The following is an 18,208-nucleotide window of genomic DNA, read 5'->3' as shown; positions in this document are numbered from 1 at the left end:
CACGGTCGTCATCTCACGAAACCCTTGCAAAGACCAAATTAGTGAGAATAGGACCTTAGAATTTTAAGACAATGTTGAGGACAGGAAATTTAGATTATATTAAGCGAGAGATGATAAGAAAATTTAGACAATTTAGGTTTATGCGAAGTGAGATAAACGGATAGCAAGGATTACTGGAGTGATAGTTATAGAGTAATACACAGCGAAGGGGACGAGAGCCTGCGAGGGGTTACCATAACATTGAATGAAAAGGTGAGAAAAAGCATAGTCATCATAGAACAGGCAAGGGATGTAATGTTACTGGTAGAGACAAAAGCAAAACCGACGAACTCTGCCATTGTTCATGTATACATGCCAGCGAGCAATCATAAGGAAAAAGAAGTCGATGGGATGTTCAATCAGTTATAGGACATAATCGCGTGTGTTCCTGCAGGGAAACATTTGATAGTGATGGGGGATTGGAATGCGACGGTAGGCGAAGGAAGAGATGGTGATGAGGTGGGGGACTACGGTTTAGGCACGAGGAATGACCGCGGGGAGAAAGCAGTTGAGTTCTGCAGTAGACAGGGGTTAGTCATCACCAACACTTGGTTTAGACATCAAAAAAAGGCGTAGGTATACAAGGAAAATACCAGGTGACTCAGAAAGGTATCAGTTAGATTATATTATAGTTAGGAACAGGTGGAGGATAATTGTGATCAATTCGCACAGCTTCCCGGAAGCGGGTGCAGACTATTGACTACAATTTGGTTGTAATGAAGTGTAGCGTCCGTTTCAAAAAGATAATGCAGGGGTGGCGGTTTAGGAAATGGAATGTAGAAGCATTAAATGGGCTGACAAGGAAGGATTACCAGCAGGCTGCCGAGAAAATCATGGATGAGGGTAAAGAGCCAATGATCCAGGAAAAAAAGGCTAAGCTTAACATTAAAATAGGAGGGCAAAAACTAGAGTCGGTAGAACAGTTTACGTATCTCGAAAGTGTTTTGGACCAACCCGGTCCAAGTAGTAGGGATGCAAGGAGGAGAATTGCGCTGGGCAAAGAGGCTTGCACAAGGAGGAGGGATTTGATGACAGGGACGTTGATTAAGGATATTAAGAAAAGCCTCGTGAAAACTTTAATATGGAGCGCAGTTTTTACGGCGCGGAAACATGGTCGCTGAAACGGGAGGATTTGAAATGTGGGTGTGGAGAAGGATGGAGAAGATGAAATGGACCGAAAGGAAAACAAATGAAGAAGTGCTAGGTATGGTGGGCGAGGAGAGGGGTTTGTTGGGAGAAATCATATGGAGGCAGGAAAAATGGATGAGGGGCGTATTGACCGGCAGTGGGATGTTGAAGACTGTAATAGAGGGGAGGAGGTGAGGCAAACTAGAAAAGGGCAGGCACAGAATAAGCATGTTAAACGGGATGAAGGGAGGAAGAAAATATGCAGAGATGAAGAGGGACTTGTTCTGGAGTAGAATGTTGGGTCGTGTTTTGTTAGGAATATCAAAATATTTATTTGGTTATTGAGTCCTTCCAAAACCTACCTTAACCGGTAGATTACCTGTTAAAAAATATAATATTTTAAATAATATCCGTAGGCTGAAGTCTCACTAGTCTTAAAAATTCTCGTTTTGCTTACTATCATTTAACTGAGACATGTGAAAATCTGTGTTTGGTCCCGGCGCTATATATCCCTTTCCTATTCTATTAGATATTTTTCGCATTGGGATTCTGTGCCAAACTCTCTCGTTTAGCGACTTTTCCAAAACAACGGAAACAAACATCCCAGACGTGGCGTGCCCTCAGATCGTGTCGTCAACCTCTCTTTTGTCAAAGTGCCAGCCAGGAATCCACCTGTATGAACTCGGGACCCTCCTTTGGTTCATAAACAGGGCTAGGTCCAATAAATCTGTGCTTTTCTTGAGAGAAATCAAGATTTGCTGCTTTCGGGGCTTGTCGAAAGGGGGTATCAGTAGGGTGCTCAAAGTTCTCGTTGGTGGCATTGGCTCTTCCTATTAACGGTCATCGGGGGAACTTGTTTCCGTTCCCTGTCAGTGCTTGAGTCGTTTGCCCTCGGTCAAAGGGATGTGTGGCGAACAGTCAGTTTGTTGCTAAGGTTTGCGGTATTTCAATCGATTTAAATTGTTCCTTAAAATTCGGCTATTCCGTTAGGATATTCTAACTATTTACAGGCTACTCTAAGGCCAGGTTTTATAATATCTGTTAAACTTAAGGTTAGCTTTAACCTTGGGTTAAGCCCAAAACGCATTTTAATGACCGCTGGTCCAGTTCTAAACCGACCGGTAAAGAGCTCAATAACTGAGAAAGGATATACAAATAAAGGAACGGTTATTAAAAAAAATATATATGTATATGTATTTATATAAATTATCTTCGAAATACGCTTTTCGGCGCGCACAAATGTATAAAAACACTGATGTAGAGTTTTAAATCATAAACACAAAGAAAGGAAACTCACGTATGTAGTTCTGACGCTTCGACGGCATCAGATTCTGATGACGACGGTCGTGCCGTCGAAACGTCATACCTACGCATGCGAGTGTCCTTTCTTTGTTTTAAAAATCTACATCTGTAGTTTAATGTGTGTGTATATATAAATAAATAAATATATATTTATTTATATACTTATATATATATATATATATATATACACACACACACACTTACACATACATATTATGGGAACGGTTGTAATGTTTACATTTATAAAAAGCAATCTTTTTTGTTTATATCAGCGGATTCTTCTGTAATCTCCAAGTTAAGTTAACGTTTTCATTAACTGACCATTGGACTTAATGAGACATCATAAAATCGGGTCAAAGGAAGTTGAACTGCGATTGCTTGGAATTTGAACATGCAGTTATGTGGTTTCAAGTGATAATGCAATTTATGTGTTTATGAAGGGAGTTTAGTTGTTGATTTCTTTATCAATCGTTTTCTTTTCGCGTACGCTCAAAAACTTTGCTTAAAGGTGGAAACCGCGGGGAAAGCAACGTTTATTTATATCCTTCTCGCTCGCTCATTCAAAAGTGGAATGAATGAAATAGGTCATCGTCGTAAATCGTTCCGTTTCCAAATGGTAAGACCACTCGATCGTAACACGTCCGGGAAAGATTTTGAGATTGAAAAGAACCAGTGCCTGTCAAGTCAACGAAAAAAAAAGTTTTGACTCGTTATTTAAGTGGCCTTGGAACTAATCTTACGCCACACGTAGCCAGGAGACGAGTGTAAAACGTATCTCGGCGTGTTGGACGCAGTTGTTTCAGTGATGCCTCGTAGGGCACGGGGAGTGTTGACCTCGAGGGGATTACCCTGCCCTGAGCACGTGAAATGGGATGCGGGCAAGTTGGGTTGTTATATCCGGAGATTTCGCGTCGCTCACGTATCTCAATTCAAGTGCCCGAAATTAAACTGTAAAATAAAAAATAATATCGACAAAATAGTTAGTACACCGATTATGAAGATTTGATTTCGCATGGTTCCTGAAAAGCGTTGCGAAACACTGTTGGATTTTTCAAGCTTTTCCTTTCATACTCATTTTCAGTTCATTATTTCCTCCTTCCTATTTTCTCCCTCTTCATCTCCGCCTTCCAACATGAATTTTCTTACTTCTCACTTGTCTTCTTACGCAAAATGTTATCTGTCTGTTATGGCAGGCAAGTCTTCACGATTCAGCTGCTTTTCTATCGGCGTCTCTGCTTAAGTTTTCCTTGTTTTTCTAATCGACCCCGGAAATTCCCTCCCTTCCCCCACCACTACCACTCGCACTTACTCGTTTTCCTTCCTGACTCTCCGTTTTTTAAAACCCTCATCTGATCAATTCTTTTTCTCTTAAATACCACTTTTTCCAAAATATTCTGCGCTGTCAATTCATTGATTTTTTTAAACAATGAGTCTTATGTTAGCATAATCCTCCTCCTAATGTCCTGAATATTGTGCCCGATATTTTACAAAAATAAGGCCCAAATAGGTTAGTCGTTCTGCCCTTACTAATTTATGCTTTCGTGATTTTAATGTTTAACTTATCCCCTCGTTCCTCTTAAAGAGATTCTCATCATTGACTTATACAGCGTCATTCATAATATGAATGATTTTCCTATGACTCTTCATCCCGTGCTTCGTAAAGTTGTCGTGTGGGAATGAGGTCAGGGCCATCCGAAGAAGATTTGCATGCCGTGCCACAAACTATGATAACGGAAGTGAGCACGTGAATCTATTTGTAGAGATTTGCCGGGAAAAAGGCCTGAGATGCGTGTTCCCCATCTGTCGAACGGACATGCCAAACCAGTTGCGCTGCCATCAATTCATTGTTCAAGGCGAATTTCCGCAGGATTTCATATAATATACATTGATATCCACGCCCTCAGCTGATAAAATTGGCCGGTATTTTTTTTGTTGATTGGCATTCCAACACTCGCAAAGTCACGTAATGTTGTCGTGGTTAGTCGCCTTAAAGTTGGGTATAATTAACAAGACGCGAGCTGCCATCAAAAGCCGTTGCGGAACTCCTCCCGCCCCACACCTTTTTGCTTTTAAAGTAGAGTCAATTTGGAGAGTCATTTATCGAAATGGGATTCGAATAGGACTTTAATTCTTTCAAATATTGAATATTTTAACCAATCCCGAATTTATCCTCAACTGTAAACCTCCAATAAAATTAATTCCATGCTCCCTTCGTTCATATACGCTTAACATAAGTAATTAAATCGATCTAGTTCCAAATTTTATCGTCGACTATGACACTTATGGTTCCCCAAAAAAATCAAATTGGAATGCTGTTTGCGGTGCAGGCGAAACACCGAACTCTTAATGCCTGCCTACGTATTCAATATCTATCAGAGCTGTTTGTTAAACTTCGGCAAGCCTTTTTCATGAGTCGCGTATCTACATTTGCGACATATAAGATACGAATGGTAAATGCGCTGTGGGGAAAGATTATTTTTATCGAGCGACTCTGACGATTGGAAAAGTTCATTGATTCACTTCTAAAACCGTCCATTCGCCCTCTTGCTCTTAAATCTATGTATTATTTCGATGGTGTGTATTATGACTACCGTTAGTGGTGAACCATCTTTTAAATATTTGTAGTGCAACGCCTGCGTTGTTTTTTTTCCGGAGACCATTGGAATAGTTTTTTCACACAGCTCAACTACGACCTTAACCTTGGAGATTGACTTGTATTACTTTTTTATTACAATTTTTGCTAACGTTTTCGTAACCTATTGAGACGAATTCCCTGATTGTAGCGCAGCGGTCAATCAAATGTTATATTACAATAATCATAACTCTATTATATTCTAAAATTATCATAACTTCTATGTCTCAGTAGGCTTTCGTAGGTTTTTCATACCCCCTGTTGGCCTGTTTGGTTTTTTTTGTCTGAAGTGGATTTTTTTGTCAAGAATAGCCCCTGAGGTGCGCAAATATATCTTCTCACCCTTTACTTAATTATTATCTGCGTGATAATGCAATATTATTTCTTCAATTTATTTTTTAATTTCTTTATGATCACTTTCAACATTTCCACACACGTTATTGGGATGGTTAGTTACGTATTTATGGTTATAAGTGACTAGGGTTTAAGTGGAAGAAGGGCCTATCTAGTCTCAATCTCAGACTATTAAAGACGTATTATTATTATTATCATTATAACTAACTCATTGCATTCTGATGTGGTTGTGTCCCTGGCGTTTAAATATTATTGTCATTTTTCATATCAAAAGTGGAAGTCTTAACTGAAATTAATAATGGAGGTTCTGGTTTGTTTTTCACCGAAACTTGGCATCATGTCTCCTTGATTTCCCCATCGCAAGAATTTGGGCAAGCCACAATTTATAAGGAAATAGTTTCGAAATGGTCAAACGTCGTTCGAATTTTTCCGCAATGTGATGAATCTTTCTTCCGAATTACATAGAGCAGGATACATCTCTGCCCTAATGTGACGAAGTAAAGCATGAGACTGTTTAAACATAACAGTTTCAGGTTTGACTTTGTAGAATTCCTTCATTATGAGGGATAAAGAAACTTAACATTTCCACCATAAAGAATTGGTGGAAATGGTGGTGGAAACTTTGGTAGAAATGTTGAGTTTCTTTTTAGCCTCAACATGAGACCGTTTGTCCTAATTTTTGCATTTTCGGCGATGATCGTGGTTTGCAGTTCTAATTCGTCGTTTGATAATTTTTTTGGGTTTAATTTTGCTTTCTTTTTTATAAATTCGTTTGAAATGTTTTTCATTACCCTATCCATCATTCTTTTCTTTTTTCACGACGGTTGTTACTCCCCAACCAAGGTTTGGGGTATATTTTATAGTATGGTTTAGTGGTATATTTTATGAAAACGCATCTCTTGTACAACATGTTGTGTCAACAAACCAAAAACTGAACGCCTGGTAATACAGCTCAATGGATGAGATCAGAATCGAACCAACTTAAATTGGATTAGTCGTTTTCACTAGAATCGGACGAAATCGATGCCAGTAGAATCGGATAATTGATTCTAAATCCAAATGACTATATGGAATGAGGAACGATTCTCTCTCGACCGATTTATTTGAATGGATAACTTGCGACACTTACTCAGTCTCAGTGCACGTCGTTGCACTGAGACTGAATTTCCTTGTCAAGTCGTCCTCCTCTTCCTCCCAGCACTTCGACCACGCTGCAGAAAATGGTCGGAGAAAAGGAGATACGAAGGAATGGAGTGGAAGGCGACTTGAAGTGCTACGTTTAAGAAAAGGAAAGGCCATTCATCGATACAAGCATGTTTTGACACACACCGAGTATTAGTAGTTATAAGGGGAGGCGACCGATAGCTGAGGTCATTTGCGCCATAGGGGATGAATAGGAAAGGATGAAGGGGGGAGAGAGAAACCCGGCGTCGGCATTAGCCTACTCATCTCGAAAGGCGCCGAGGGGTCCGCAGTTTAACGTCCCTTAGGACGTACGGCGTACTCACTCAAAGTGATCTCCACAAAGGACCTTATGTAGGGATCGGGATACCACTGAAAAATATCTGCCACCGCCGGGATTCGAACCAGAGCCCTCTGGGTGGGAAGCCAGTACGTCAGAACCATCCGATCCCCGACGCACACCGAGACGCCATGAATTTTCACTAGCCCAATTGTGGGTAAAATAGAAAGAGGCCAATGGGTTAAATGAATAAGGGCGCGAGAAAGATTCGGCGTGGTAGCCTGTTGAGTACTGGTTTTTGGCCTTTGACCTCGGGGTCCGAGTAACACCTATGGACACCACGCAGTGTTACTCGCCGATATTCCCGTGTAATTGCGGGTGATACTTGGGGAGGAACTGCCACTCGCTCCCCGACTTGGTGCGTGGATTTCACAAGCCTCCGGGCTCGGTTGTTGGTGACCCCTTGACCTCTCACCTGTCAGGCCAGCTTTGGTGTTGATTCTCGTGAGGGCGTTAGCGTCGATGAGAAGAGCGAGGGCCGACCAAACTTCAAATGGACGTCCTTCTCCTAGGAGATCTCAAGAGAATACGAGCCATTGACGAGCTCACTGAAAAGGCAGTCCGAGGACTTAGTAGGAGGAGGTCTACGGGGGGGAAACGTCTCCGAGTTCGATGTCGAACTTCCTCGCGTTGGCCGTCATCGAGAGGAGGCTTGCGATAGTCGTTTCTCTCGGCTTCCTCCCCAACCCCTTTCACCCTCTCGACCCCCCCCCGTAAATGTTTAGGTTTCCTCACCTCCAACACCCTCTCCGCACGACGCCCCCCAACGCCGATGTGTGTGGGGACAGATCCAATTTTGGAGATCGTTAAAGATATAAAAAAAGAGAGTGTGTAGGGGCGCGCGGTGGAATAATGTGCGTGTAAATCACGGCGGAACTTCAAGGCTCTAGTCTATTTTAATCTCGACGTTTTGCATTCCACATCCCTCCTCCCTTTATTCCCTTTTTGCTCCTTTCCCCGGAACAGACCTTGAGTGATTGAATGGATCGGGTTCGGTGGAACAGATTTATTTTCGGTATCCGCACAGCATTCGGTATTTCTCCCGAACTCAGGAAACCTATACTATATTGTTTTAGCGAGTTATCGAATCTCTATACTTGGGTATTTCGATACGTAGTTGCCTCGATATTTACGTTTTCTCCTTAATAAGTTCTCTATTTTTCCCCAAAACTTATTATTTTTAAAATTTTTTAATAGTCACATTACTTTCAAAGTATTGCTTTCTCGCCCCTAGCCCTTGTGGTTACTATGAAAAATGACACGGAGTATCCGTATTTCTCGGCGCATAGAACCCGTGTTTGGCCAAACATTCGTGATAGACCCTCTGAATAAGTAAACTTTCTACGATACGTAAATATGTTACTGCTCTACCGGTTCGGGCGGCATCATCACGCATCTTGCCTCTCTCCTTCTCTCTACACCTCTCCTTTCATCATGATACACTTTTCCCGGCGTTTCTCCAACTTTTTTTAGCTGTCCACTAAGTATCATTTCGGGAAGGTCCTCAAAATGTGCATGTGTCTTGGTGATTACCATCTCGATCGACGGGAATCGTCTTCTGCGTAGCCAGTATGGTAACATCAAAGGTCACTGGGAGTTAAATCTGTTGAATACGGTGGTTTTTATCATAATTCGAACTTTAATTTCATAATTTTCGTCTGAATAACTGAAGAGGTGTGCATCCGTGCATTGTTTTGATGAAAGAGAATTTTTTCCTATGCCAAATGAGGGCGTTTTATCTCGACTTCATTCATCGCTCAAACGATGCAATTACGAAGCATGAAACTCTCAATTTATCGTTTGTCTTTTTTCCAAGTAATCAACGCAGACGATTCCAAGTGCTTCCCAAAACACCGTGGCCATCGCCTTGTCGGTCGATTTCACCGTCTTCGCCTTCTTCGGAGCCGGATCGCCTTTAGAGACCCACTGTCCTTCTGTCTTCGGAGTGCTGTAGTGTATCAATGTAGTGTATCGAAAAGACATAGATCGACGCAGAAACTCACCATAATCGCGACTGTAAACGCCAAACCTGCCTCCGAATCGACCTCATAATGACGTCTATTCTTCGCGGAAAGTTAGTCACACCCAATTTTCGTGCAACATAGGAAACACTTCATTACCTTGTCTGTGGCCTCAACTATTTCCCGCGAGCTCTGATTCGTCAATCGCTCAAAACCATATCGTGTATGTTGTCAATCATTTCGGAGGAAGTCACTTCCACTGGGCGCCCCGAACATTAATGGATGTACGGCCACGTTTGAACTCATTGTTATCCAATTGTAAATGGCCGCAAACACAAGAGCAGATGTGCCGTGAATATCATCCGACTCAACTTTAACCTCTTTCCGTATCAAGCCTTTTTTTAATAGAAGTGTTTAATCACCGCACGAAGCTCATGATTTCCATTTCTCTAAATAAACAAAATTTTGTTGTTCCAATTGACTATTGAAATGAAACCGTAAAATTGAATGATGGATAGATCTTAAACTTTAACAGCAGTTTGGGGATGGGTAGATAGATAGTCGCCTCTATTTTGGGGCGAGATTGAGACTATGGAGTCTCTTCTACCACCTGAGTGGGGAGAGATGAGCCTTAGGGAAAGCGAACCTTTTCCCATCCCACGAGCACCATCTCTTGGATTTTCTGAGGCTTTATCGAACGAACCGCGTGGGTTTTGTTTTACTCGATGGAATGCGATCTAACTGCGTGTCGTTACAATCATTTTATCATTTCAATCGTTATGTTAATAGCAAATGGCATAATGATCTCACTATGACTAATGAAATGCCTCGTAAATATGTTTTTGGAATTTTTTAACTCTTTGTCGACAGTCATAGGTGATTGAAATGTATTGCCTTCAATCTCTGGGACATCTCGCCCGTTATCCCCACGTTCGAATCATTGCTTCCCTTAGCAACGCATCCCCGCTCGTTTCTCACCTTCTTCCTTCCTCCCCGTACACGATTCAGTTCAAAATGGCTCGCCCGAATAAGAAGGAGGTCGTCTCTCTCTCTCTTTTTCGAGTGTGTGTGTGTATCTCTCCCACGAAGAGGGAGGGTGCGTGGTGATGCGATGGCTTTGGAGTGGGCGGGCCGTCTTATTCCCCCCTTTCCCACCCCCGCGCATACCGCCCACCCCTCTCCCTCCCCAGTCGCCACCTCCGGAACGGGAAATAGGTCGGCTTAATGTTGCGACCGACATTAATTTGCTCGGGGACGTGGTGATTTCCTTCGGGTCCTACTGGGCGGGGTGGGTGGCGAAATAGATGAACAGGGGGGAGTGGTGATCCTTTAAGTGCGCAATACAGCGTGTTTGTGCGGGGAGAGGGGCGTTTTAATTAGTGGGGAGAGTCCAAAAAAAGATGAGGTTACGTTCATTCGCGGAGTAACTTCATCTGCCGAAGGTCCTCCTCTCGACCACTCGTTCGAGTCATAGAGAGAACTCCATCGCGGCCGACGAAAATGCATCGAATGGCATCGATTCGATATCGTTTCACCATTTCAGGTGATCACAACTATCATCGACGAAATCAAAGCACCGTAATGCCCCGCGTTCATAAATTCGTATCGCATACGCAATAGTCTGTAACCTTACGAGAGGGTTTGTCGAGGGAAACCCCCATCTCTTGTCAGTGTTATTGGCTATTTAATCTAGAGAACAAGCCCAGGAACTGATCTGTTTACTACTCATGTATTTTATTTAATTGGCCTAACAATTGTTTAGAAACACATAATTATGTTTTATTATGAATACTTTTGTTGTACATAATATGCTATTTTTATTTGGAAATTTGAAGACTTGAAAAATAGAATTTCACTTGAAAACGTAATATTATTAAGCTCAGTGTCGTTGAAGGCAGTTTTATTTACGAGTCAATACAATTTGTTGCTAATAAATGCACGAATGAAATATTCCAGGGGAAATTCATGTCTCCCTTAGGTTTTAACATGAAATAATTAATACTTGCTAGTTACAATTTTGTCTCTCCATGAAAGTCTCTACCCTGAGATAAAGGTTTATATTCCGTAGCCAAGGTCGTTTGGTATGTTGCATGCCAGCGAGAGCAGACTTAGACCAAGACATAGACCAAGCTGTAAACAATAGATAAATATTTAAAGATGTTACAGAATAATGGCACGCGTTAATTTAGGTCGGACGAGTGCGTTAAGTAAAGTGCGTGGAGTGCGTGTGGACACTAGCGCACAGTTTTTCTTATGCTGGTGCAGTGTCGAGGATATTGCCAGTTATTTATTGACTTTTTGGCATCCCTTAACTGGTATCAATCGAAGATAGTCACAGGATAAATAGTAGTTCAATCAGCAGCTGACCATCTTCATTGAGAATACTATGAATGAGACAGCGCTGCTGTTGAGGGTGGTCGAGGCGGACTCGGGATGGGCTGTATTTGGCGGGAGACATTCATACCCGGTACTTAGCCGTATGCGTCACAGGCTGAGGGAATGTTAAAAGTGGGAACGGCTTGGGCTGAGTGTAAAATTGATGAGATGAGATGATTATTAAGTCATTTGGGCTCGCAGATGATCGAGCAGCACTGTGTGACAAAGCCTAGGGATTGCAGTTATTATTGCATGCTTTACAGGAACAATGCGAGAGGTAAATGTGGGTGAGGAATAACCAGAAAAACATAACTAACGAGATTGTCGAGAAGTTGGGATACTACATATGTTAAGCATTGAGGTAGGAGGGGATAAACTAAAACAAGGGCAGCATTTAGTATATTTTGTAGAGTATTTAGATGGAAAAGGGGCGCAGTAGCGGGGACATTAGGAAAAGAATTGTGTTAGCTAAGGAAGTATTTGCAAGAAGGACATAATTGATGACAGGTACACAAAGTAAAGATTTGAAGAAATGAGTGGTATAAACTTAAATGCGGAGGAATGTGAAACTTAGGGTCTTTGAGGCAAAAGGATTGGCATTGCTGGGCACTTTTGAGATTTGTGTGTGGCAAAGCATGGAGAAAGTATGTGGGACGGAGTGCGTCGGCAGACAAACACTGAAGTTTTAAATAGGGTGGGCGAAGAGAAGAATTTGTTGGGTGAATGGAAGGGAAAGTGGGCGGAGGAAATGTTGAAATCCAGTGAGATGTCGAAGGCAGTGGTAGAAGGGAGGGGATGTTGTGTGAGCGGCGTAGGGTAAGGGATAGAATAATCTTTTTGTTCAACATGGTGGCAGACAGGAGTCATTAATAAAGAAATAAATTTGGAGATGGAAAAGAAAGTCCTCGTGTCACGTACAAATAATTAGTCGTGACTGACTGTACAAAAATTTGACTTGAATGGGTTCAATATCACCAATGCATTTATTTATTTCGACGACTATCACCGCCAATAGTGTTATTTCTTCTACAAAATTCTATGCTTCTTCCTTCGATTTTCTCTCTCCTTTACAGTTTCTTTAAAATCACTTTTCATAATCCGGAGATCTCATAGTCGACTTCCTGAAACAGTTGCATTTTAATGTGTTCATGAATTAATTTTCTGTTTTGTGCTTCGAACGGCGCAGAACATCCGTTAACACTTTCCATCTCAATTACTTCTCTCAACCTGCTTCATAATTGTTTTTTCGGTCTCATTTGTCCATACCAACTCCCAACTTTCCTTTTAATTCACACCTTACGCCGCCTGCTACGTTCTCTTCTTTCAATTCGTACTTTTATTTACCAAAATATTTCTCTTAACGTTCCTTTCGCTTCCTCTTTAATATAGTTACATTTATAAAGCTTTGTATTTTTTAAATTGTGAGCTCTTGAGCATGTAAGTCTGAACATAACAGTTTCAGGCTTAACTTTGTGGATTTCCTTCATGATGAGGGTAGAGAAAGAAACTTTTCTCTTCCATATAAAGATTTAATACTTCACACGACCATGGTTTCGATGCTGCGCATATTCATCAGGTGTGTTTGATTGTCAACTTCCGATTATGATGAGCAGAATCGAAACCATGGTCGTGTGAAGTATTAAATCTTTATGTGGAAGAGCAAAGTTTCTTTTCCTACCCTGATTTTGTAGGCTTGGAAATATTTCCACCTCATTCAACATAATGCATGTCATAAGTTTCCTTTCGTTGGATCAATGTCCGTCCATTCTTTTATCCATCCCTCGGAATGAAATGTATCCCGCGGAAGGTTCGCGTATTCATTTATTGGCCCTCTCAATTGCTTTTGTGCGATCCGACAGCTCCTCCGCGAACTTTGAATGAAATGAACCGTCCGTTCGCTTTTCAGAGCGCCGAGAGGATGTCTTTCCCAACCAAGGACGAGCGGAAGAAATGTTGGGACGCCAGGGACAAGTATTGGAGCTGCCTCGACGGCACCTCCGAAGAAAAGGAGCTCTGCCTTCAGCTTAGGAAGCTCTACGAGAACTCGTGCCCGGCGCAGTGGGTAAGCCAACGCAAGTCTCTCCGCACTCACCTTTGCACTGCCTGTTGTCTTGAACTCAAGGCTTGATCGAGATGGTGTTAGTTCTATCCAAAACTTGAGTTAGTTCCGGATGTTAACTGAATTAATTTAGTTGATTCTCATGTGAAAATTGGTCGACGGTAGTCTGTCTTGGAAAGAAACTTACGCACTGAGAGCGGTGGATCATTGACATTTTTTTTCGTCAAAGAAAATTATTTGTTGTGTTCTTCTTGATTTAAATTCATGAGATTCGGGTGACATTAAAACTGAAATTCAAGCAATTATGCTAAGAAATCAAGATATAAAATATTCAACCAGTAAGTTTAATTATTCAAAAACCGTGGTTTTTTTCATGAAAATACGTGAATCTTCTTCGGGTTAGCCGGTACATGAATACATTTTTTTCTTTGTTGAAAATTGCTTATTAATTTGTCTGGAAAATATTTCTGCTATAGCTGTCGGAATCAAACATGTAGGCATCGTAATATGAATAATAAAAAAATCATTGTTCGAAAACATCTTGATTAAAAACAAATTTAAGATTTTTTTGAACCATAATATTGCTTGGCGTATTCACAGAGCGTTTATTCTCACGAATTTGGGAATTCCAGATTGGGAAAGTACATTTTATTAAATTATCTCTTGGTTGCGTTGACATCGCCGATGAATAACGAGGCAGAAAAAAATTTCTCGCTGTCAAAGTTCAAAGTTGGTTTTCAAAGTCAAAGCGACCGAGGAGTTGAGGGGTCGGTTGCTCAAAGAAAATTGGTATTTCAAGAAATTTGAGTGTTTGGAAAAATAACATTAAAATAGTTTCTCCGAATAACTTTTGCCCTTCGGTGTTCCTTATCTCATCTTGCCTTTTTTTAAGGGAGCAGAACTAGTGAAAAAAGTCATTAAATCTTTTATTGGCGCAGTAGCATTTTTTTCTTTGTATCCGGACGTGTGGTTCTAGTGTGCTGTTTTGAAAATGCTGCTTTTGTGGGGAGTTTGATCTTTGCAAGGTGTGATCAAAAAAAGACCGGACTGATTTTATAACTTGTTTATTTCGACGGATACAGCTTAATCGAACTTGTCGCCCTCAAAGTACATGCCTTGGCTGACGACACACCTTTGCCAACGTTTCCTCCAGCTCTCGAACCCTGCCTGGTAAGCCGCCTTAGGGGTCCTCTCCAGGTCCGCCGTAAAATTAGTTTTAATGTCCGTAATAGAGTCGAATCGGCGCCCTTTCAAGGTTGATTTTAACTTTGAAAACAAAAGAAGGTTTTAAGAAACTCTGGGTCGGCATTGGCTCGATCCAGGAGTTCCTGACCAATGTCCACACGTTTTTGTCTCTGTTCACCAGTCAGTTCACCAGTCACTTTTGCCAAGTTTAAAACAAAATTTCACGCACACGCGCTGTTCCTCTAGCTCCTTCATTGCTGCCATTGCACACGGCGACGAACAGGTTAAGACACTTACCGCTGCTGCTGCGTAACGACTCGACGTAAACAAACGCAACACCTCTCGTTTTAGTCGTCAGATGTGTTGCTAGATGGCGCACCGCGTCTCGTTTCGATGCGGTGATCGGTTTGCGCAGAATAAAATCAGTCCCGTCTTTTTTTGATTACACATTATATATGTATCGGCGCTTATCCAGAAGAGGCCTTTTACATCGTATTATACACATTTAATCACAATTGTGCCAAATGTAATCACTCAGGTGGAGGTGAAGTGAAACATACCCAGGCGGGAATCGAACCCCGAGGCCTCTGGGTTTACAGAATAGGACGTCACTCCGCCGCCCCTGGGGCCAGCAATCTCTTTCCAATTTCTTTCTGGGAGTTCCAGCAGCCCTTGTAGTCTTTAAGAACGCGGAGTTGTCATCCAACGCTCATGATTGATGGCATTCAATGCAGTTTATCCAGAGTGGGTGCACAGTCGGAGTGGTGGCTCAGATTCCGCTCTCCTACGCAATGGACATGTTTATTCCGGATCCCAATTGTGTATTTATAACGTTTCCCGTGCCGATAATCTATTTACGTGTCAAATGTCGACATGGCAGCGATGGGGTGGGGAGTACCCCTTCCAGAGTAATTTCGTCCACCCCTCCTTCACACCTGGCCCTCGTCTTCTCCCCACCACCCACTCTCCCACTCCGATTCTCCCTCTGGCGCCCTTCCCATCCGCTCATTCGCAAACCACTGGGGCTATGTCGCTTTCCGTCGCGGCCACTCTCGCCGGAACCGGCTCCGTGTCCCTCACCGCTGGTCACTGTGACGGCGATGGGTGTGACATATCTAATGAACCAGAGACGGTGGAGAAGTGGTTCCCGCTGCAGTTCCGTCGCCGAGCCATCATGGTGATCGTCCATAGGAGGTCGGGGGAGTCGTCACCCAAGCGGGAGGAGAGGGCGTATACAAAGTTCAACGATGCACGATTTTATTTTAAACTCTCGGTGACGGACATCTCCTCGTTTGCAGCGGCTGGAAAGTGTGTCTCGGCGGCTTCACTTGTCCATAATTTCATGGCTAGGGATTAAACGAGTTCCATTTCGAAATAATTTGTGGGGAAAACATAAGAGAAACTCCGCGGCCGTGACAAAAGTTTTAACCCCACCCAGCGAAGTCCGCGCACGCGCCCAGCCATCCCCTGATGACCTGCTGCAAGTATTTTATGGGATCCTCGCGAAGTTAAATTGATAGCCGGATTGGATCGCGTGCAGCGTAGAGGAGCTAGATTTGTGAAACGTTGTCATGACAAACTGAATGCGTATCTAAATTATTAGAGCAGCTAGGCTGGGAATCACTCATGTAGCGAAGGTTAAATTACAGATTAAACCTTTTGCACGTAAATTGGAAGGACGTCTCTTTGAAAGTAATATTGAAAATGTATTATTACCCCATCGTACTACGGTAGGAGAGTTCGTGTCAGTAAAATTGGATAGATTAAGTGCATAAAAGATGGATTTAAGATGTCATTTTTTCCGGGAACGATTAGGGATTAGGATAACATTGTCCAACCGCGGTAGGAGGGAAAGTATTTTGGGTTCGAAGTAGTCCGGTGTGTAATCACCCCCTGCCATACCCTTTAGCGGTGGCTCGCAGGGTGTCATGCAGTATATAACTATAAAATATAAAACACTTCCCTGATTGATTACAGCAAAATTAGTTCCTAAACAGTAGAAAACCACTGGGAAGTCTACCTTTTGGTGTTTCTTTACTGGGGAAGAGGCTCTGCTAATGAAAGAAACTTCCTGAGCCCACACTCACATTCAGAGATATTTGCATGGGAATGGGTGCCGTGCCCAGTGTCCGCTCACTCGATTTACAATCTACACTCAATCGGACACATTCACCAAAGATTTCTTCGAAGTGGTGTCAGAGGAGGCATTCCAACCCAATTGGCGTCTTAAGTCCCCTATCTTCTGCTCTGCCAGCGCCAGCGCTAAGCCTTCCCTCGTTCCCAATGATGTCCAGAATCAAATAATTCACGTATATTGCATTTATAGGGAAATGAGGTGAGGTTTAGTATGTTGGTCCCGGTTCATGTTGCACTTCGTCGCACCTTCGACAAATGGACAACAAGTTCAAATGAGCAACTTTAATTTTACCGGGCGTATCTTGTGAAATCAGCCATTCGTGCCTCTGCAATGAACGACTGCTGATTTTGTGGATTTGAATTGTTATATTTTGTATTTTGAATTTTCTTTTAACGTAAGATAAAAGGTACGTTATCGAGAATAATGCTTGTAAGGTTTTTAATCAAAAGATTGATAAAATGAAGTGCTTTTTCGTAAGAATTAACTCGATACTGTGCATAGCCAGAAAATTAGGGTTTTTTTCGTGTATTTCTCTGATCCTGGATATACTCTCTTGCTTTCAATTACCCTGCCTCGTATTTAACTCGTAACCTTTTTTCTAGCGTTGTGGGACATACAGCAACGCGATCGATGTACGGAAATTGATAACATCCATCGATACTTGTGGGGGGATCGAGATGGTTCGGTGGCTATCGTACTGGCTTCCCACCCAGAAGGCCCGGTTTCAAATCCCGGCGGTGTTGAATATTTTTCAGAGGTATCTCGATCCTACTTGAGGTGCTTAGTGGGGAGGGCACCTTGAGTGAGTACGCCGTCCGTCGGATCCTTTGGCGCCTTTCGTAAAGAGTGGGCTAATGCCGACGCCGGGTTTCTCTCCACCCTTAATCGTTTCCTGTCCATCCCTAATGGCGCAAATGACCTCAGCAATCGGTCGCCTCTCCTAAATACTGCTGCTACTACGATATTTGTATTTCGATATTATTTTGTATTCGACGAGTCCTTTAACTACAAATTATTTTTTTTCAATTAATCCATGTGTGTGTGTGTGTGTGTGTGGGGGGGGGGGTTGCTACGAGGTCTGTTAAAAAAGTATAGCAACTTATGGGTTTTTTTAAATTGTTTTTTTATTCATGAATAACTATTTTTCCCCTTCCGAGTAATCCCCGTTAGATGCTATACACTTGTGCCAACGTTTTTTCCAATCCTCGAAGCATTTCAAAAAATCATTTTTCGTGATCTTGTTCAGCTCCTCCCTCGATGCAGGCTTTTTCTCGTCAATCGTAGCGTAGCGTCGTCCTTTCATGGGCCTCTTCAGTTTCGGGAAAAGAAAAAGTCACTGGGGGCCAGATCTGGGGAATACGGTGGCTGCGGCATCATTAGTGTGGTGTTATTTTGGCCAAAAATTCGCGCACAAGCAATGATGTGTGAGCAGGGGCGTTGTCATGGTGCAAAAGCCAATTTTTGTCTTTCCACAAATCCGGGCGTTTGTGGCCGATTACTTCGCGCAAATTGC

At 42.4% G+C, this 18,208-nt stretch overlaps 1 protein-coding gene across 6 annotated transcripts in view; it reads left to right on the top strand.

Moving 5' to 3' along the window:
• LOC139687846 (cytochrome c oxidase assembly factor 6 homolog) overlaps window positions 1-18,208 on the top strand; it is a 98,459-nt gene that overhangs the window by 27,583 nt on the left and 52,668 nt on the right. For all 6 annotated transcript variants that reach the window (XM_071585168.1, XM_071585169.1, XM_071585167.1 and 3 more), the window contains one exon: window positions 13,221-13,376. In XM_071585168.1, the coding sequence (XP_071441269.1) occupies window positions 13,233-13,376 (144 nt within the window). In that variant the 5' untranslated portion in view covers window positions 13,221-13,232. The remainder of the gene's footprint in view (window positions 1-13,220; window positions 13,377-18,208) is intronic.

The sequence above is a fragment of the Hetaerina americana genome, unplaced genomic scaffold (genome assembly GCF_022747635.1).
Source record: "Hetaerina americana unplaced genomic scaffold, ioHetAmer1.1.p SCAF_2, whole genome shotgun sequence".
Lineage (NCBI taxonomy): Eukaryota > Metazoa > Arthropoda > Insecta > Odonata > Calopterygidae > Hetaerina > Hetaerina americana.
Note: the sequence above shows the minus strand (reverse complement) of the source record. Positions and strands in the feature narration are given on the sequence as shown.